The sequence below is a fragment of the Actinia tenebrosa genome, unplaced genomic scaffold (assembly GCF_029948245.1).
Source record: "Actinia tenebrosa isolate PJP-AT-01 unplaced genomic scaffold, QUT_ActTen_1.0 PGA_scaffold9__36_contigs__length_13948895, whole genome shotgun sequence".
Classification (NCBI taxonomy): domain Eukaryota; kingdom Metazoa; phylum Cnidaria; class Anthozoa; order Actiniaria; family Actiniidae; genus Actinia; species Actinia tenebrosa.
Genome location: NW_028292586.1, coordinates 7,071,471 through 7,093,517, shown reverse-complemented (window position 1 = coordinate 7,093,517; position 22,047 = coordinate 7,071,471). Strand labels below are relative to the sequence as shown.

Below are 22,047 nucleotides of genomic sequence, written 5' to 3'. Positions count from 1 at the left end.
CGCTTACATAAAAGGCCGGAAGACTCGGGACTAGTCATTGGGGACCAGTAGGACCGAGGAGTACTGGAGCCAGAAAACTCTAGAACCCAGGGCACGCCTTCCCTATTCCGTTTCTTTCCCGTGATTCATGATAATATATGCATTCTTAAAAGCATAGAGACTTACTACGTTACATCCGTTTTTTATAATTACGCGATCAAAACAGCCCAAGACGTCTGGGTTTTTCCCTTCCTTCAAATATAAAAAATATTAACTCAGATTGTTAGAAATTCGATGAAGGAAGCTATTAGGACCAAAGTTTCGAATCAGGTTTTTTGGATCGCGTATTATATGTAAATGGTCTAAGTATAAAGTTGAGCAATACTCTCGATAACAAAAATATAAAGACTGAGATTATATTCGTGCTTTTAATGTAAGATAGGAAATCCAAAGTAACATGTCGTAGGAATCTATCCTGCGAGCAGAAGGTGTTTTTCTCACCAGACCTAGGGCCAGAACGGAGGACAGAGAAAGGCCTCTGCAAGCAGGGTAGTAGGAATAATATTGTCCTCAAATATATTTGAAATATTCTAAGACTCGAGATTAGCTTTAGAAATGAGACTTTTTAAAAGAGTGAGTGAAGCAACTAGTATCCTCCTCTCCCCCCACGGTAGCCTCCTCTGAATCCACCACCTCTGTTTCCTTGGAAACCACCACGGAAGCCGCCTCCGCCTCCACGATAGTGACGTGGACCTTGGTAGCCACGCTTTTGTTGAGTGAATCCACGCCCACCTCGACCAAAACCCCTGCAGAGACAAAAAACATGCGAGAAAAGTTACAATAGAAGAAAGGATTCCATCCTAACGGAAGCGTATCGTCCCGTGGCACTAGAATGGTGGTTTCTTGCCATCTGAACACAGTTATTGGACGGACAACATTTCCTTACTTTTGAAGTCAGGGTTCGGTTAACAGACCATTTTCGAATATGGTACAATAGTGCTGTGCTCCTTGATTACAGACTCACTTACTCAAGGTTACTCAAGAATGCACAACTTCAACGTAATACAAACACTTTGAACTTTCAAAGACCTTCACTAGAATACATAATTATTCTATACAAAATCGAGGCTAACCTTGAGTAACAGAAAGTTCGATACTCGAGAACAGGACGTTTGCACGATGGCGTCATTTGACTCCCACTACCATAATGCTTCGCGAATTTTCTTTCTTATTCAAATTTGTATTTCCTCATGAGAATAGTAAGACGATTGGTGCTAATTAACTGAATAAAAGAAAGTGTGCAAGGGAGTCTGGTAGTAGAGGTCAGTGACGCCATTATGCAAACGTCCTTTTGGAATAGACCTTCTTCGTGGTGTGACAATGTTTTCCCAATTCAGCGTGACAAACCTCTGGGGGAATGAAGAGCTATAGTTTTGAAACTCGTCGGGATATCATCGTTATTCCTTTTCTATCCTTTGGGATACTCATGAATTTTTCGAAGAGTAAAAACAAAAGAAAATGAATTCCCTGGAGGTTCGTCACGCTGAATTGGGAAAACATTGTCACACCGCGAATAAGGTCTATTGAGCGAGTTGGGTTATACAGAGGGAGGAAAACCGAAGGACACGTACAAAAACTCATAAATCAATGGAGAGACTCAACAAACTCTACTCAAATGCCAAGTCCAGTCTTAGAGGTGAGGATACACTACCCTTAATTTGAATATCTACTCACCCTCGTCCATGATGCAGTCCTTGTCCAAGGGGCTGCGGCGGAGGTCCTCCTTCTCTCGCCTGGACAAACTTGCCAGCATTGTTTCTAGAAAGAGCTTTGATGATGCTGATGACTCGTTCATCTGCTTGAGATGGCTCCATGATACAGGAGGGGTTAGATGCCGCTTGAATCAATAATACGTCGATGGCTTGTCGTAAGGCTACGATCATGGCTGCTTGCTGGAAAGGCATACGGAGCCGAATCCTGTGAAAACACAAAATAGAAGATTCCTTAATAATTAATGTAGGTCTCGATTATATGGAGGGTCTACAATTTTCCCGCCAAATCCACAGGAATCCCGAATGAAAATGTTGATGCCAATAGCAAACTTTTGGGGGTGACAGGCCTCCCCTCCCCCCTCCCCCCGTTCCCCCTCCCTACACTATTGGCTGGGGACTAAGAAAGTGTGCTAATAATACGAGAGAACAGAAAAATCGAGCAAAAAAACAATTTTTTTTGCACTTTTGTTTTCCTATTAAATTTCCCTATGTCCTAGATAGATCCCTGTGGTCGTAAATCGACAAGTCGACTGTCGTTGCACTTGTACGGGATATTAACCCAAATAGGGTGGTAGACAGGGAAGGGTCCTTAACAGCAACCGAATACTATGAAACTGAGAGTGTAACAGTCATGCATGTGTTTTTGGTCATCATTTTCACAGATCCTCGCGGGCCCTCTCCACTAACGGCGTGGACCTGGGACCGAAACTAACGACAACAGCGGAGGGGACTATTTTAGGTTATATGTTGAAATAAGTGGAGAATGACCCTCCCAAGAATTAATACGGCCTCGACCGGGCCATCTACCACTAAAGAAAATATCAAAGAGTCAGTAGGTGTCAAGTCGATCGATAGGTCATTCCATATGTTAAACATCTAATCTTACCAGTCATCCACTGTAACCATGCCATTCTCGTAAGTCACTCTACTTTGGCTGAATAACAAGAGCTGTATTGGGTTAACCATGGTCATCTGTTTACACGACACGGCACGAGTACGAATCTTCTCCCCGAACACGAAGTACGGTGACGGGAAAATGTAGTCTCTGTTTGTACAGTTGACTGAAGACTTGTGAACAAGGGCAGCTTTGCCTTCAGTTGTGATGACTTTTCGTTTTTCCCGATGCATGCAGACGTTTGGATAGAGACCGAGGCAAAGAAGTGCTACAACCTAGATATCATAGGAACATTTGCATGTTATTTTGGCGGGAAAATAAGGCGAGCGCAGCAAAAAAAGGCGGGAAATGTGTTGGGTGTGGAGAGATCGAGGCAAAAAGTACCTTAAATAACATGGGAACGTCATTCATGATAGTTTGGAGGGGGAAGAGGTATGCGCAGCAAAAAAAGGGAGAAAACTGTTTGCTTTCAGAAAGATCGAGGGAAACATATCATGGGAACGTCATGTATGTTATTTTGGCGGAAAAATAGGGAAGCACAGCAAAATGGCAAAAAAGTACCATAACTTAAATAACATAGGAGCGTTATTCATGCCATTTTGGCGGGAAAACAGGGCAAGCTCAAAAAAGGAAAAAAAAGGCGAGAAACGGGTTTGCTGGAGGAGAGAGTATTAAAAACGGCGGGAAAAGTGTTTGCTGGGGGAAAGATGTAAGCAACAAATTATTCATCCCATTTCGCCGGGAAAACAGGGCACGCGAAAAAAAAGGGGGAAACGTGTTTGCTGGAGAAGAGAGTATCGTTAAGAAAGCTACTGTGCGCACAAGACTTTTGGGACCAAGAAAAAAGGGACAAGAGAAGACATTTTTACCATATCAAGTTTAGAGTCTGGTCCACTGTAGTTAAACGGCTCTGGATGCATGCAGTCTGAAAATATATAAACATGATAGAAATTTTGAATTGTTCTTTGTATACATCAGTGATCAAAATAATGGCAACGGTGTCTGAAGTGAACGAACATTTGATCAAAGAAAACATTTTGAAAAACAAACACATGAAACTGGAGTGTCGTGACAAGGTCAGAGGATACAAGATATGAAGGGATCAAACAAGCAGAATAAAATGCATATATTAATACTCAATATCAATATCCAATACCCGACTCTTACCTTCTGGGTAGTTAGCATCGCATAGCAGATTCTTTAGCTGTAACTAGATACAGATGTTTTTTTTAAGTAATACAAATACTTGGCAAGCGTTGTAATAGATCACTGCCTTCGTAATAGACCCCTTCACAGTTCCCTGCGCCATCTTGAAAGGTAGGCGTGCCTTTGCATTGAAGCGAGACGAACGGTGAGCTTGTAATGATAGAGACATGTGAATAATTCTCCAAGGTATTAAAAAAAAGGTCCCTATCATTGCAAGCTCACCGTTCGTCTCGCTTCGATGCAAAGGCACGGCTACCTTTCAAGATGGTGCAGAGAACTGTGAAGGGGACTATTCACATCGTGTGCCATTCCCTAGAGCATTAATTCTATTTTTGCCAGCAACACTCGAGAAGAAAAATTAGGGACGTAGATGCTACTGAATCATATGTTCAAGGACATGACGCAGGTTCCCAAAAAGGGGAAACTTATTCGTTCTGTTTATACTTAATTAATAAGAAATACAAATGTTTAATTTGCTTTACCAGGTAAAAGGTTCGAAGCTATTGACTGAGATGGTGCGGGGGTGGGGTGGGGCTACATGGGCGGGAGGTGGGGGGTCTGCTTTGCTTTATTTATCCTACAAGTATTTTTCTTAATCTTTAATGTACCTTGGCTTCTGAAGTCATCCTTAATGTGGACATATTCAATTGATGGCTGTCGCAGAAGCTCATTTCTGAAGATTCATCGACGGATCTGTATAATATGCACGTTAAAATGATTCATAATTATCTTGGTAACATTATCTATTCGGTTGTTCTTGTGAAACATTTTTAACATGAATATTTACACTGGCAAAAGCGAAATAATACGAGATGAAAATTGCACTAGTTGCGGTACAGCTTCTGTGTACGTCAATCGTATGGAAATTCAAAGCATAAAACAGTCTTATGAATATTTTTTGTAACTTTTTTTTCATGACAGAATTCGTTGCCCAATGTTCTAGTTGTTTCAAATGGAAGTTAAATGATTGAGAAATTTTTGTGAGCAGCTGGACCCGGAAGTACGTCACGACTTAAACCACTCGTACCCAGTCCCTACCCTAATGAGTGGGGTTTGGGTACGAGAATGTACATCAACGTTCTATTATTATTTCTCACCTTGCATCTTCCCAAGCCTGATAGGCGCTTAACATGGCGATATGATCACTATGACGCGTGCCAGAGAACTTCTTGTGGACCCAGCCCAGTCTCCTGCGGTCAGCAGGGGTCTCAAATGGTTCAGGAAAACTGGTACTAGCAGCAATGGTGCTCATGGCATCACCACAACTGCAAGAAACAAGGCGGGGAAAAAGTGTCTGATGTAATGTCTTCCTTAAAGGGTGTTTCAGTAGGTTTCTTATGTCATAGAACGATCATCATGGAAAGCAAAATCACGGCACGTCACGTAATGGCATGACACTTGACGTCACGTCACATCACGGCATGACACTTGACGTCACGTCACATCACGGCACGGCACGGCATGACATGACACGGCACGGCATTACATCACGGCACGGCATGACACGGCACTGGCCGGCATGACACAAAAGTCTACACGAAGCATTTTTCACAGTGAGAATGCCTACGACGTACAAGAAACTCTGCTCCTTAAAAATAAAATTTGATTAAAAAAAAGAAAAACCTTGATCGAATGGAGATATCGAATAAAACAGGTGTAGAATCCTAGCTTACTGGAATATACAGCCTAAGATGACCATCTTGCCCAGTCTTGGTTCAATAGGTAGTTTAGCAAGTATGTATCCCAGAGGTGTAAGATTCTGGTTGGTGTCCAGCGCTTCCATCTCTAAAAGAGAAAATAAATCACTAATTGAAGTGATAAATCACTTTTTTCTTACAATTGAGGCCGAGTTTATTTAATTAACAAAAAGGGATCCCTATGCTTTTTACTTTTTGCTATGCAATTCAAAATTTTCAGTTTACAATAGGCTGTAGCTTTACCATCTTTTGACATCGATATAAAATTATTTTCTGATCTTTCCGATTTAAATTTTTAAATTTTCTAATTATACCGTGTTATAAAATAACTGTTATAAATCCCGCATTCTGATTGGTTGGGAGCGCGTGCTTTATGAGAGCACACAGTACGCACCCGTCCTTTGCATGTTATAAAAGTTATAAACCACTTGGGGATTAGCAGAACACTCGAAAAGTGTCGAGAAGCACTCCGCTACGCGTCGTGCTTCTCCTAACACTTCTCTCGTGCTCTGCCAATCCCCGCGTGCTTTATAACTGCACACAGCACGCGCGTGCGTTTTCTATTTCTTCAATATTTGTTTATTTAATAGAATCTATTGACCCACCTTTCAACATAGCAACAGATTCCACCACGGCATCCAGAGGTGGCGGTTCAATAGCACTGTTTAAAAACTCAGTGATATCTCCCAGCTTGAGTAGCTTGATGGAAAGAGCCAGCTCGTGAAGGGGTGTTCTTAGTATCTCTGGCGTAGCGTGCTCGGCTAGCCTGTCTGCTCTTGTTCTGCTACAAAGATGGAAAGCGAACCCAGGCCTTACTCGTCCGGCCCGTCCGCGTCTTTGTTCCATGTTGGTACGAGATGCCCAGACTGTTGCGTAGTTGGTCATGTTGTTGTGGGATGTGAATAACTTGACCTTGGCTCTAAGGACGTTGACAAAATGAACAGCATTTTAATAAGAGAGAGAGAGAAAAAATAGAGATTCTCATAAACGACCGCCAAACTCGGGACTAGGGACAGTTGCATGGAAGCGAGGTAAGTAAGGCCTCATTAGTAAACAAAGTCTACTCAGTACGATATTTTGTATCAGTCATTCATCTCACCAATTCGAGCTCTTTTAGGCGTCTCTTGAAGTAATGGTTTGGCGACCATTTATGAGAAAAGTGTATTATACATCTAAGTATAATTCAAGGGTGGTTTTGTTGGTACATTATTTCTGGACCTCTGGGGTGTCGGTAAAATCGGATCACATGTAAGTAGAGTTTGTTAGGTCTCTTCCTTGATTCGAGGGGTTTTCTCTGAGCAAAACTAAAGACGCCAAATCCCAATTATTCTGTGAGTTAGTCGTGCCCTGACTTTGATCGACTCAGAGTTTATTTGAGGGTTTGACAAAATTTGATTTTTTTTTAAAATTTGAATTTTTTAAAATAATTTTGGGTGATCCATACATGTCACAAAAGATAATTGTTATCAAAAGGTACCCCTCACCCCTACCCCCGCAAAACAACACCCTGAGTACGTTGGTCAACATACTTGACTGAGTCTATTACAAACACGACGTCATCGATAGTAATACTTGTCTCGGCGATGTTCGTGGAGAGGATAATCTAAAAGATAAAAATTAATGATATAATCAACGCAACTATCGAAAAAACGCTGAAAATCTTTTTTAACATCAAGTGATGTTGTACTGCGAGTGGTACCTTGGTAACGCCTTCAGGAACAGGTTCAAAGACCCTTCGCTGGTCTTCACGCGGTATTTGAGAATGGAGCGGAAGTAGACGATACTTGTTACTTCCTGTATAGAAAAGAAAAATAAGTAGTATGTCTACAATGGAATACTAGAGGTAAATTATATTGAAATCCCATGGCGTGTAAGAAATATCCAGCTGATCTGAGATAGTTACGTAGGAATGACGTCACTGCAAAACTGAGGTGTCGTGAAGCCTACAAAAATTGACCAGTGAAAAATAAAAACCTGTCCACCATTGCAATAAAAATGTATAACATTAGTTATTTGGTAACCTGAAATCCACAAGTGACACCTCAGTTTTGCAAATTTTCTCGATTCTGATTGGCTAACATTTTCCCCAGCTCAGATGAGCTGGATATTGTATATATTATTGCTTTATTTTTCCAAAACCATTTTTTCCTGATTTTATATCTTATAACTTTCACTTTTACCTAAATTGGATTCCCTGTGTTTTTGCGTCTATGCTTGCGTCACTGTCGAGTACGTATGAATGGAAACACAGCAACTGAGAAATATAACCAACTTACCAAACTGTCTATGCATCCTCAGGTGTTTATGGAGAGCAAAGATCAAGTTCCATCCGGGTAGAAATATCAATACTGCACCAGGGACACCGAGATTGCCGATGTAATCAAGAAGAGCCTGAGAAAACAAAAGTTTAAAGTTATGGGATCCCTGTGTAATCTAGAAGAATCCGAGAAAAAGTATATATAAAAACAAAATCAACATTAAACATTAAGTCAGATGTCATCGGATCCCTGTGGTAAGGATTAGTGATGTAACTTGTCAGATGTTATGGGAATCCTGTGTCATAATAAGCGTAAAGAATTCAGTTCCCAAGAGAAAAGGGATTTTATTGTTCTGCCATCTAACCACAGGAAGCCCAAGAGGTATTATGGGCGCCGGCACGTGATGGTGTGCAAGGCCTCTATGGGACAAGTTGCAAAACTATCATAATGAATAATTAGACCTTCATACCACAGGGTTCCCATTTCCACTCACCTCGATCAGCTCAAAAGACATCTCTCGTTCACTCAGTTGAGCCATGGAGTTCTTTGTTTGAAATGAATACTGCTCACTGCATATAAGATTACAGTTTTCCTGAAGAAAATATCAAAATGTACATTAGACCTCTTTAGCTTGGACGTAATGTTTTCCCATTTCAGACCACATGTCATTCTCTAGAGTGTCATTTCTTTGTTTAACGGTTACCATTTTTAAAAATAAAATAACCCTGTACCTCTTCATCGTCCTCCACATCATCTCTTTTCTTTTTCTTCTCTGGTATCGGAGGAACAAACCCGAGCATCTGAATCACATCTTCTAGATAATACTCTGTAAGAAATCATAAAATACTCATTGTATACACTAATCCTTTCTCATCCGGGACATAGACATGCGTTGGGACTTAGTCCTCTCCCTCTAACCGTAGCCTGACTTAGATCAGCCCAGTTACTTCAGGGTTCAAAGACTATACCCATCCTTAATTCTTGAATAGAATATATAAACCTGAAAATTGGTTGTTAGCTCACCTTGTACTGGGAATGACCTGCCTTCTATTTCAATGATAGGACAGTTACCAAAATACTCCGTAAACATTTGTGTGTCGATGGTAGCCGACATGAGGACGACTCGTAGATTGGGATAGGTCTTAATCATTTGTTGAAGAACCACAAGGATGAAATCAGTCTATTATAAAAAAAACAATTCTAGGCCTTAATTCAATGGTATATATCTGTCCATGTACTGCGGTTTTCGATATTGTGTGAACTTGGTAGTTACAAGCTGCACGATGAATTTTTTTCTTTTACGTTGTTGACTGGCGGCAGTTAAAAAACCAATTTCACAACAAGCCGTTGAAATGTCTGAGTTTGCAGAATATCGAAAACCGCAGTAAAGAATGGTCATGGACCGCGAAGACGGGGTGGCTGGGGTGCTACAGCTCCCCCCCCCCCCCCCCCCCCACCGCGCTCGCTTTTTTCCTTTTCCCATATTAGTCGTGTCCGTGCCGCGAGCTTGTCACGCTCATACGAAAACTGCTGTATTGTGCGAAGGAGCGAGGTGTATGTTTTGTACGTACATTGATATCTCGTTCGTGAATCTCATCCACAACTACATGTGATATGCCATGTAACCCATTCTCCAGTTTTCTGAGCAGAACACCTGGAATAATGGAAAAGAAGAGTTAAACATGAACTTTACCATTGACCTGAACTGACACCAGACTGCAAAAGGTTCAAACAACTAAAATGATTAAATGATTTCGTAAGCTGGAGAGTGAATGATGATAGTATGACAACCGTACACAACATTTTCTTGCTGTGTAGGGGGAGAATCTCCCTCAACATTTTAACGCAAAGAAAAAATTATTGCGCAATGTTACGCAATCCGAACGAGATGCTCGATACACTCTCAGAAGGAGATAAATGTATAACTATGTTTAAAGATGCTTTCTAAAGAAAAGCTACAACATGGTGTTCCCAAAATGTGAGTAGAGTTTTTGTCGGTTCTCTGTTGCGCTTCAAGGTTTCTTCTCCAAGTTTTGGTTTTCCACCCTCTACAAAAATCAACTTCTAAATTTCAATTAGATTGAATGCAGGCAGTGCCACTCTTGCAAATAATTGTCCTTCCTTCGAATCACTCATTTTGGACATTGAAATCAAGTAGGTCCTACTGCATGTAGCGTAAGTGTATAAAGTACTTAAGTGTGACGTCACGAAAAATAAATTTTGACTATAATTATTTTTGATCTTTAATTTCTATAGACAATCAAAAAAGACGTTTGCATACCAATTCTGACGAGAATTGGTCAAATATCAGCTGAGATGACCATTTGAATACATAATTACCCCATACAAATCATTTTTTTCGGCTTAGTTTAAAACGTCTTTTTTGATTGTCTATCGAAATTGTTAACCAAAAATATGATCAAGCGAAAAATAATTTTTGTGACGTCATCACTTGAGTACTCTATTGTATCTTTTGCCTTTACTCCGACGAAGGACTAGCGTCCGAAACGTCAGTAAGTTTTTTCATCTTTTCACGGTGTATAATTTACCCTTTTCATCATTACTGCTTCATTAGAAACACCGACGCAGCGCACACTAGTTTTTAGCTAATTATCTTCTTTATATCTTTCGTTAGCTTTGTTCTATTGTATAACTTAGGATCTTTAGTTGTTTCTATTGAAACACTGTGGCCGGTACCCGAAGGGGCCACCATTGATGTTTTCAAGAGAAAAGCTGCGAGCAGGGGTCCACGAAAATCAGTCAGAATCGTATTGTATTATTGTAAATGAGTATAGAATTGCTTGTAGGTTCTCTTTTGTGCTTCAAGGAGTTTACTCAAATTTATCTGGTTTTCCACCCTCCGCAAAAATTAACCATTTAAAATCCAAGTGGATCACTTTTGTTCAGTAGAAATTCTTCTCTACTTACCAACGGTGCAGAACAGCATACAGGCATGGCTTCGGGGTAGAATCGAATCAAAACGAACTGAATAACCAACACTTGAACCAATTGGTTCACTGCGCTCAACAGCTACACGCTCAGCGACACTAACAGCACTGATACGACGAGGCTGGTGTGAAAAAATACAAAATGAAATGAGTGTAAAGTTAAGACAGCTGCACTCTATAGCTACACGCTCAGCGACACTAACAGCACTGATACGACGAGGCTGGTGTGAAAAAATACGAATGAAATGAGTGTAAAATTAAGACAGCTGCACTCTGTAGCTCCACAGCTACGCGCAAGCGACTGCAGGATGCGAAGAGAGAAAGAAATTACTTTTCTACTCCCTGCGTACCGTTTCAAACTCACCCCCAACACAATGCGTCTTAGGCAGAGAAAAAGCTTAACTCAACTAAGTCAGTAGGGAAAAGCAGGACTGCACACTAGTGTATTCCTGTTTTTATAAATGGGATCCCTGTGGTTTTTACCTGTGTTACAACAATACTGCAGTCTGTCCCTCTTCCTGATGTTAAGAATTCGTCAAGAATAAACTGAGGAACCTGGAAAATTGATAAAACCATTTGAAAACACAAAGACCTTGAAATGAAAAATATTTTCTTGTCTTTTATTTTGTTTCTTTTTTTCTTCTTTCTTTCTCTCCCTTTTTTGGCTTCCTATCTTTCTTCCTTTTCCAATCTTTACACTCTGTACCCCCAAGAAGCGAGGCACAATCCAACTGTTCAGAATTGATTCCCATGAATTTCTAGTAGCCTGTGTGTTTATTATTTCGTGGTTTTGGGCTGCTGGTTGTAATTTTCTGACAGCCCGAATGAGTAATGTTTTTTAATGATGAAATCTAAATGATCTGACGTTTGAAAAGTCGTGAATGTTCAGTGCAAAAATAGAAAAAGTGCTCGCATATCTATATCTAACAGACCACCCTCTAGAACGAATACTCTCCGAAAATAATAATCACAGTAAAGAGCATAGCATATGTCCGTGTAAAACTTAGAAAGAAATCGCACAAATTTGCACGAATTAGTAAGTTCAGTTGACGGACCCCAGTAGACCGTATGGTACGCAATCTATTTATGTCGTATTTACTGAACCAAACATTGCAACTTTAACTGCCGGAAATTCAAAGTATTTTCTGGGATATTATTTCACATACTTGTGTAGTTTTTCCACAACCAGTCGCTCCTTTGATGACAATCACTCTATTCTCATTTACTGCCTGCGTGATAGCATCTTTGTAACTAAAAACAGGCAGAGAGCTGCGCTGTTGAAGCATCTCCATGTAGGCTGGGTCTGTATCGCATTTGCTGCGATGCTCTTCAAAGTAATCTCTACTGGTAGGTATCGGTTCCTGTTGGAAAACACAAACTGTCAATGACAAAATACACCCTTATAAAAGGGGGCGGGGGTCCTCGTCGGAAATTCCGAAAATGACCCCTAAAAGGGACCTGTATTTTGGGATGATGGGCGTGGCAGGGATGAAATTTCACCCCTAAGAGGGACCAATCAATTAAGCATTTTTTTTTTGGTTTCTCGATTTTATTTGCATCAGGCGCCGTCTGCTCTAACGAATTTATGACAACGTCATCATATACAACTCGCTTGTCTTTTTGTAGTTTTTAGAAAACTCATTAATAATTCATGAAGGAAACACAATAGAAATCATGACCATGAAGGTGACTTTATATCTGATACAGATTCGTCTTCATTTGCATAAACTTTAACTTGGATTTTCTCTATCAAACTTGGTTCATTTCGTAAAGAATTCTGTACCATATGAGATCATACATCATGAGTTTTCTAAGCCGTTTAATAAACTCGCAGATCGTGTCTTATCGGGTCTAAAACCACTTGGCTACGCCTCGTGTTTTATACCCGATAAAAAACTCCTGCTCGTTTATTAAACAGTACATAGTCTAAAAGGGACCACAAAATTCAGTTGGTGCGCATTCCCGTCGTTATCACCCTAAGCGGGACCAAAACCCTGATTTCAAACCCTAAAAGGGACGACGAGGACCCCCGCCCCCTTTCATAAGGGAGTGCCCCCCTCCCCCGGGGAGTTCTTGCCCAAGTGCGGACTGAATTTTAGCGCTTTTTAGTTGGTTTTAATACCGTATTTACTCGTTAAAGCACCGTGGCACTTATTGAATTGTTTGGGTTTCATATGCGATAATATGGGGACGGCATTTATCCCAGGGTGGCGCTTATTTGAAAAACTGTGTTTACCATAATACATGTTGTGTAACCATAGATCTAATACAAAGTGAATACAAACGTTTAAAAAATACAAAATGATTAAAAAGCGGCGCTTATGTGGGGGCAGCGCTTATTAATAATTTTGTTCTTATAATAGGTGCGGCGCTTATAAGCCTTTTCATAGTTTAAGAATCGATTCCACTGCGCATGCGATTTTATCCCGATTTTGTCACATTCTTTTGTCTAAACCTTCTTTTGTTCTTAATTAAACAAAAGAAGGTGAGAAATTCGGGATAAAATCGCATGCGCAGTGGAATCGATTCTTAAACTATGAAAAGGCTTATTTGAGAGCAGCTTTTAATCGGGGGTTGGGATTGGACGAGTTAAAGTGGTATGTCATATGAAGTATCGCTATAATGGGTCCAAAGTTATTGGTTATGTGCTGTTGTGAGTAAATAAAATAAAAAATATAAAAAGAATAAATAGAAATAGGAAAGTCCCTTTTACCTGGTATTGTTCTGCGCCTTCTATTATCATAGGCTGATTGACCCAAGGATTCCAGTTCATGTTGGGTGGGGTCCATTCAACAACACCTTTACGATTATCAGGTGCTTCAACGTCAAACTTGCTGCCAGGTGGCAGCACCAAGGAAATTCCATCTTCCGACGTTTGAGACTGAAATATATAGATTAAAGATTATGCTGTACATATCAGAACTTGGTAAAAAATACGTGGTATGCTTCTTTGGTAAAATAAATATATATTTTTTTGTAACTTATGAGCAACGAATTTCAAAACTAAGGACAGACATATACAATAAAAGCCATTTATTTGATTTCCTTTGGAGATTCACTGCAACAGCATGTCACTGTGATTATAAAATTACAGAATACTGGTTGAAGAGGGGAGGGGGAGGGAGGCTAATGTGTCTAGAGCTAGCTTTGCAGTGAACCAATAGTGGGGGGAGGTTTGGGGAATAAGCAATGTCAGCAGGGGCACAAGTTCAACCCCAACCTCTCCTCCTCTCTTTGTGCTGCTACAAACGCTACCCAACAGACTGCTTCTCTCTCACGGCCTCTTTATTCAGATTCCAAATTGGAGTACTGGTAAGGCTTATGCGTAAACACAATTTATAGAATGTTTTTTAACATGAACACTCATGGTACTCACCTCCCAAGACTTGTATAACCTAAATGCCATCAAACCTAATATGCTCTGGTTTTCATTAACGGAGGGAGGTTCAACATTCGTTGGAACCAGTGAATCTCTTCTTCACCATGGGACAAAGATGGGGCAAGACTACATCTTAGAAGCACTTTATTTCATATTTTCCATTACAGTATTTCTATATTATACACAAAAAAGAATAGTGTCACATAAAAAATGAAAACCATTTGGTAATGCATTTTGACTTCAGACAAGAATCATTTATAATCAGAATTTTATCTGGCATTCATGTTCCTTAATAAACATTTTGCACAAAAAACTTCTAATGAAAATGTAAAAATGTCAGACATTTTGCAGAATTTTGTACAGTATTCTGCAAGTTTAGAATCTTGTACAAGATCCAAGCTACTGTACATAGCTATGTCACATTTTTTTTTTCAAAATGGAGTTAGAAATTTAGGAGTTTGCAGATGCATGACTTCTTATCTTTCCCGGCTAAAATTCTGACTACAAATCAAAAAGTAACCTTCACTTTCCAAGCAATTTTTAATGGAAAGGAAAGGAAACTTCAATCACACTATTATTTTTTTGGTTGTACGTGACACTGTTCTTAATTGTTTTTCAAGGATTTCTGTACACCAACATGCTGGTCCCTCCATTGCACAAGATGGTCTACACACGGTATATTTAGTACACAACTTTTTTAGTTGTCACTGAAATGAAGTCTGAAAGCACCCAATACTGATAGCTAGCAATTATTTAAAATAATCAAATCAAAAAAAACCATTCTGCTTTATCTTGCAGAACAAACTTTATCTCAGTGACAACATCTTTTGCATAATTGTAAAAAATAATCTATGCTTCCAAGAGATAGTATGCCCCATTCTTTTCCCCAAGGTATTCATAATTATTGTTCTAACTCTTTTAGACCAAAGTTAAGAGTAACTTCACTTTACACCAAGTGCTAAGAAAACTATATCCAGACATTTGTTTTTTCTTGTGAGTGACAGATGTCTTTAGATGAATTGGTAGAAGCTTAAACCTATTTTTTCAGAGTTGACATGATTGTCTTGGTCTTGTAATGATGCTTGAAAGCTGGATTGCTTACCTGAGTGACTGGTTGTATACCAAGGTCATTTAGAAGTCTTTGGAGTTGTTGCTCTAGCTCAGGGTTGATGCCAACATCAAAGGGCTCAATCTACATAATATTGACAGAGCTTGAATTTAAGTGTTTTTTCTTGCATAGACTTACAGCTAGGGTAATTGCAGGTTTCAATATTGTTTTGAAATAGAAATAGTTTAATTTTTTTTTTTTTTTTTTTTGAATTTTTTGATTAAATAAAATGTTTTTACACTAGGAAAACACAATACTAAAACTTTTAACATTCAATATAATATTTTTAAAGTAAAGAACTTTTATTAGCAATAACAAACAAGCAAACAAACAAAAACAAACAAAAACAAAACAAACAAAAAAAACAAAAAACAAAAAAAAAACAAAACAAAACAAAACAAACAAACAAACAAACAAAAAAAAAAAAGAAAAAAAAAAAAAAACAAAACAAAAAAAACCCAAAAAAATAATTTTATCAATGATGCAGTTATGATATATTATTTAGTACTTACATCATCTGTCTTCTGTCTCTTTGCTTGTACCTGACCCGGTTCAGCAGCCTCTATTGCACCAATGTGAAACAACTGACGAACCAAACTAAGAGCACAACTTTGAGCTGCTTGCTTCTTGGTTGACGCATTAGCAGTACCACGAATAGCTAAGGAAAATGTTAACATTTTACAATTATAATATATCTCAATTAAGCAATTATTATTAATAATTATTGGTTATGCCCACAAAATATTAAGTAATATCAGTTTCTGCAAACGTCATGGTGCACCGAGGTCTACATGTACATGTAGCTTGGTTAAAAACCTCTTTTCTTCATCATGTCGGACATGGTGTTGTTGGGGGCGTGTCTTGCCGGGACCTCGAGTCTGTTCGCCTGCCCCTCATTAAGCTTGTTTGCATTTGTTTTTTATTTAGTTTTTGTTCTTCTTTGTAAGTAAAGCGTGATGGAAGCCTCTAAATACTGTTAATTAAATGCATGACTATAAAAACTACTTTTTAATACAGTCACTATCAGCATAATCATAGGTATTCAAAATAAACTATCTCTGCAGGTTAAATAGAGCATTTTCAATCTAGCAAGTTAACTGCAATAGAGATGGCAGTCATAATGCTGTACCTAACAAAAGAAACTAATGGCAAAGTTATTGTACACCAATATGGTGGCTGTGATGTAATGAGAAAATGATTCATGTAGCTTAATAATTATCATGTTAACTTACTTTTGCGGTGACTCTTTATAAAAACTGAAAGCTCAGCCTTGAATGACCTGCAAATAAAAGGAATATGCTCAACAAAAACTCACATGACTGATATAAATGCTTTTGTTCAAGAAATAGAACACACACAATAATTGCTGCATGCTGTTACGGCAAGGATTGGTACAACACAAAAACTAACTTGGTTATAATCAGAGTAGCATAACACATAGCAGGCCTCTACTTATTGGCTTTACCTATTATGATCAGGACCAACAGTGCTATACTGGAATTCAGCAGGCAGCCTGTTCTGCTGTAAATACTGATGCAATCTTGACTTGGCATTGACAAGTGTCCAGTTGCCATGGAGATGAGCATCTAGATCAAGATCTTCTGCCTAGCATTATCATTAAACAAAATATATTGAGAATCATGTTACAAATTCAAGCAGTCTGGTAAATCAGTCATTTTTTTCTTCTTCATTGCATAAGTAGAGCTAATGGGTCTCTCTTGCTTCTGCATATTTACTGAGGACAGTGGAGCACTTTTGAAAGTGGGGAAAGGGGGGGGGGGGGTGGGAGTGGGGCTCAATAAATTGTACCTCTTGCAACCCACTGCAAAAATATTTAGCCTTGTCTCAGAAACATAAAATTTTGCTTTGATGAACAATAATGGTTTGATAGTTCTATAGAAAAATATGCTTTTCCTTCAAAAAAAAAAAAAAAAAAAAAAATGAGGGGTTCCAGCTCCCTGTCTCCACCATCCCTGATCTAAAGGCTATTACCCAGTAAACAAGTTAATCCTGTTAATTACCTCAGCAAAGCTTCGTTTGTTGTACATACTGTAGTGGTAATCTCTTGGTCCCTCACCACCTCCAACACGTCCTGTGAAGTCACCCCCTGAAGGATTTGAAATAATTAGAATATATTAAGTAATTGAAGTAATTAGGTCTGATTATGTTCGTTTGTTCATTTGGTCATTCATTTGTTTGTTCATTCATTTGCTCGTTCCTTCGCTCGTTGATTCATTCACTCGTTGTTGGTACATTGACCTTACAATGCCAATTAAGGGATTAACATTATCTAATGGGATAGATTGGTTTCACAACAGATAATATCTTTACTGCAGTTTTCGATATTCTGCAAACTCTGACATTTCAATGGCTCGTTGTGAATTTGTTTTTTCACTCTGCCAGTCAAGAATATAAAGGTAACATTGACTGATCATTTTTGATTGAAGGCAGCGAAAAATAAAATTTTAGCATATACCTTGCAACTACCGAGTTCACTGAATATCGAAAACCACAGTAATTAAAGGGCTGGAACAATGCAATAATTTAGTAAATTGGTAAATTTACAAATAAATTAAGTAAATTAGTAAATTTATAGTGAAAGTCATGCCTTAAAATGACATGGCTGCCATATAAAACCTCTCTATTTAAACATCGCATCCACCTATGTATGATCATTATATTATTCACCTTGCTGCATGAGAGACTGTGGCATATGTGGAAAGTTTTGTGTAGGAGGCTGTTGAACTTGTGCCATGGTTAAAGCTTGTGGGGCTGGAGGCATGTTGGATGGTAATGGCTGAGGTGTTGGGGCTGGTGCTGATCCTTCTTGCTCAGCCTGAAAGAATCACATGCAATTCACCATCTGCATTATAACTGTAAATCTTAAAAGAAAATTATAAAAGTTTAAACATTTTTGACCAAAGTCATCATTGCACTTAAAATTTATAATTTTCTTTGTTGTGAAATGTGATTGTCCGGATGAGTGTAGTCTTGAGAAAGACTGCTGTTGGTATAATTTTCTTTAAAAAATCCTTAGCCTTTTACTTATCAAACAACTATTTTTAGGGTATTATGTTAGCTATGTCATAACTGTAAAAAATCATCAACTGAAGCTTATTTCTTGCCAAGTTTGGTCCTCACTACGACATAAGCATACAGTAAGCACCAGAATAAGTATAAGAATTACAACAATCCATTCTTCTTATGCTTGTGCTTATGTCACTGAACTTCCCAGTGACGATGTACACTCTTATGCTAGGTGCTTATGTGCTAGTGAGAACCAGGCTTAATTTCAGTTAACTTATTCTATTTGTCCTCTACCCGAAAATACCTCGTCCTCACTATGACATAAGCATAAGCACCAGTATAAGCAAATGGATCACAGCGTTCTGTTCTTCTTATGCTTGTGCTTATGTCACTGAACTTCCCAGTGTTAACTTACACTCTTATGCTTATGCTTATGCCTATGCCTATGCTTATGCTTATGCTTATGTGCTAGTGAGGACAAGGCTTCACTCATGGATGACATGCTTACAAACTCTTCCTTCAAAAAAACAAATATTCAAATATTCAAATATTCAAATATTTTATCAGTAGTCCCTAAAACAACCTTTGAACTGAACATGCAAGGTAACACAATCTAAGTCACTATTAATCACTAACCAGTATTTCATCAGGAACTGAATCTGCTGGGATGAAACCAGCACCAATTAAAAACCCAACAAAATCTTTAGCAGCATTAGCCTCGGCTTCTTTCTTTGAGGTGGCTGTTCCAAACCCAACATAATCAAATCCATTTACTTGTACCTAATATATTGAAAAAGACAGAAATGAGTGTTTTACTTGTGATGGTGGTACTGGTAGACAGTAGTGGTTAAGTGACGCTTTTGTTGTCAGTGGTAGTGGTGTTTTCATTATTGGTGGTGGTGGTGGTGGTGTCCTTATCAGTGGTAGAGGTGTTTTCATTATTGGTGGTCGTGGTGGTAGTGTTGTTGTTATTGGTGGTGGTGGTGTCCTTATCAGTGGTATGAAATGAAATGAGTGTTTTACTTGTGATGGTGGTACTGGTAGACAGTAATGGTTAAGTGACGCTATTGTCGTCAGTGGTAGTGGTGTTTTCATTATTGGTGGTGGTGGTGGTGGTGGTGTCCTTATCAGTGGTAGAGGTGTTTTCATTATTGGTGGTCGTGGTGGTAGTGTTGTTGTTATTGGTGGTGGTGGTGTCCTTATCAGTGGTAGTGGTGTTTTCGTTATTGTTGGTGGTGGTAGTGATGTTTTCTTATTGGTGTTGGTGGTGTGTTCGATATTGGTGCTGGTGGTGGTGTTGTTGTTAGTGAAAGGTGGTAGCTATGTGATTTGGGCCAAAATAAGTGTGTGATACATGAAAACAGCAAAACAGTAAAGTGTGATTTATGAATTCCAGGTTTACTATGACACACGATTCTTCCCTTGAAACATTGTGAATGATTCATGAATGATAGATTTTATTTTGTGAATGGTTAGAATTCATTTAAAAGTTGTGATTTGTTAATTTGCCTCAATGGGTCACATGAATGCTGATCACCCTGTGTCAACCTGTTGGCGATAGTGGTGGGGGTGTTGTTGTTGTTACATGTTGGTGATGGTAGTGGTGGTGGTGGTGATAGTGGTGGTGGTGATAGTGGTGGTGGTATTGGAAGTGGTGGTGGTATTGGCAGTGGTGGTGTTGTTGTCATTGGTGGTGGTTGTGATGTTATTGTTGTTGTTGGTGGTGGTGGTGGTATAGCAGAAGTGTAGTACCATCAGTTATATTCTCTGTAACAGAAGTACTAGCAGACCATATTTCGTATGGGTGGAAAACAACTCAGTATATTAATGGCTGTGCTGTAGCCCTACCATACCCTACCATAACATAACTACTCGTTGTGATTGGATGAATTACTAGAAGACAATAGGAAGCCATTTCAATGCCGCTGCTGGTCATACCATGTACATGATGTTTCCTACTCATATGAATACCACTCTAGCAAGTATTAGAATTAGCAACAACAGTAACATCAGCAGCAGTGCAAATGTAGTAGTAATAGTGCAATGCCTAATTATTTTTTATTTTTAGTCGATATTTAATTTATTTATTTTTATTCAATACATTAAGCTTATTTTACATTATGAATTATTATATATTTAAAAAATCTTGTATGTCTAGTCGTTCTAGCGCTTTCGCAGTATTAAATTGGGGACACTTTTCGCTCACGCACTACCACTTTATTCGATATTCTATGCACACAACGCTCAACTCACGTGTTGATTTTTAAGGTGACGGGAACACAGAGTAACAAGCAAATCCTTGAAAGAATAAGCAAGACGTTATCAAGCTTAGTATAAAACATATCAATGCGCACTCTGTAGGACCTTCCCTGGGGACCTTCTCGCTTCAATCACACGCGATATACTTCGTATTTCTCCCTCCCTGAAAGTCAATACGTAAACATACCTGAAAACTAAACTTTCCCGGTTTAGTAGGCCTTTCAGAGTACACTGGTTGGGTCTTTTTCTTCCCACAAAAGGCATAAAGAAAGTTCTTCACCATGCCCGCCATCTTGGATCTTCCATATATGTGAATAGTAAGGAGGCTGGGGAGGGGAGGGATAGTCAATTGGTTATCCTAAGGGTGAGGAGGTAGAATTTCATTCCAAACTTGCTGATAAAAAAGGAAAATAATTTAAAACGATTCATCTTCTAAATTTGCAACAAAAAAACCTAGATGGATTGAAATGAAGGGTATTTGAAAGTAAATTTAGAAAAAAAAATCGTAATTCAAAGAAATTATTTTTTGATTGTTTAGTCGAAGTCATGTGACTGCATCAGCCAATCATCACCCTCATTTCCACCCTCTTTTTTCGGGCGTCTTCTACACAAGCACGAGAAGAAGACCTCTAAACAAAGCTGTTCTTCTTTGTCTAATTCTACCCGCGATTTAACCGTGAAGTAAACATGACTGCAGTACAGGCTCGAGATATTCCTATTCTCGAGACTGTAGAGGACATTCAAGCTCGTCGTGAGCAAGTTTTACGGCGATATGCTGACTTTAAAGACGCTACAAGAGTCAGGCGTCGACGCTTGGAGGATGCCAAGAGGTATTTTCATTTCAAGCGTGATGCTGATGAAGTAGAAGCATGGATCAATGAAAAGCTTCAGATTGCCTGTGATGAGAACTACAAGGATCCCACCAACCTCCAGGTACTGTATTTTAATTTCTTACATCGAAAAAGCTTGCCTTTCGTATCACTATAGACAGCTGGAAGCGAAGCTTGTATTATGTTCGAGCCAGCGCCTTTTGATTCAAGAATGTCTGTCTGTACGCCTGTTCGCTTTCTCACCAGAATTAAAAGCTCAAAGCAAATAAGAGAAGCTTAAAAGGCAAGAAAAATCTTTATTGTCGTGAAAAAGCAGATCTCGTAAAAGACGAAGATCTATTTTATTAGGGCTTCGTGATTGCTGCGCGAAGGCGTGATCCGGGTCGTAGATGTTGAAAATGCCGCTCCTTTGTTCGATTGCATGTTGAAAATCTTCCCATATTTCCCCTGTTTCCCTTAAAAATAAGTCTAGAATTTGCTTGTATGGATAGAAATTGCCAAAAAATGAAATAATTTTCAATATATTTTGTAGATTTCGTAAAGGAAATCAACAAACACTCGAAATTGATCGACTCGTGGTCCGTCTGATTTGATGTCTGGAGGATTTTCGGCTCATGATTTCTTCTTTTTCAACACTCAAAACTCTTCTTTCTACTTGAGATTTAAATTTTTATGCAGTTCCTCTTCTT

The 22,047-nt window shown here is 38.9% G+C and overlaps 2 protein-coding genes across 3 annotated transcripts in view; one reads left to right on the top strand and one right to left on the bottom strand.

Annotated features, from left to right (window-relative positions):
• Positions 1-393: 393 nt before the first annotated feature.
• LOC116308133 (ATP-dependent RNA helicase A) lies at positions 394-20,829 on the bottom strand. The gene is made up of 28 exons (XM_031718508.2): positions 20,716-20,829; positions 18,906-19,049; positions 17,931-18,078; positions 17,264-17,349; positions 16,708-16,847; positions 16,475-16,521; positions 15,755-15,900; positions 15,237-15,326; positions 13,469-13,636; positions 11,922-12,116; positions 11,239-11,310; positions 10,736-10,877; positions 9,379-9,461; positions 8,831-8,987; positions 8,539-8,633; positions 8,301-8,399; positions 7,826-7,940; positions 7,249-7,343; positions 7,079-7,152; positions 6,155-6,468; positions 5,526-5,637; positions 4,950-5,117; positions 4,461-4,545; positions 3,814-3,856; positions 3,516-3,571; positions 2,638-2,921; positions 1,714-1,956; positions 394-785 (listed from the first exon to the last, which is right to left on the bottom strand). The coding sequence occupies exons 1-28, from the start codon at positions 20,818-20,820 to the stop codon at positions 626-628; spliced, it is 3,666 nt and encodes a 1,221-aa protein (XP_031574368.2). The 5' UTR covers positions 20,821-20,829; the 3' UTR covers positions 394-625.
• Positions 20,830-21,130: 301 nt separating this feature from the next.
• The window catches only part of LOC116308157 (spectrin alpha chain, non-erythrocytic 1), a 34,429-nt gene continuing 33,512 nt past the window's right edge, over positions 21,131-22,047 (top strand). For both annotated transcript variants that reach the window (XM_089025278.1, XM_089025279.1), the window contains exon 1: positions 21,131-21,461. In XM_089025278.1, coding sequence (XP_088881404.1) covers positions 21,216-21,461 — 246 coding nt within the window. In that variant the 5' untranslated portion in view covers positions 21,131-21,215. The remainder of the gene's footprint in view (positions 21,462-22,047) is intronic.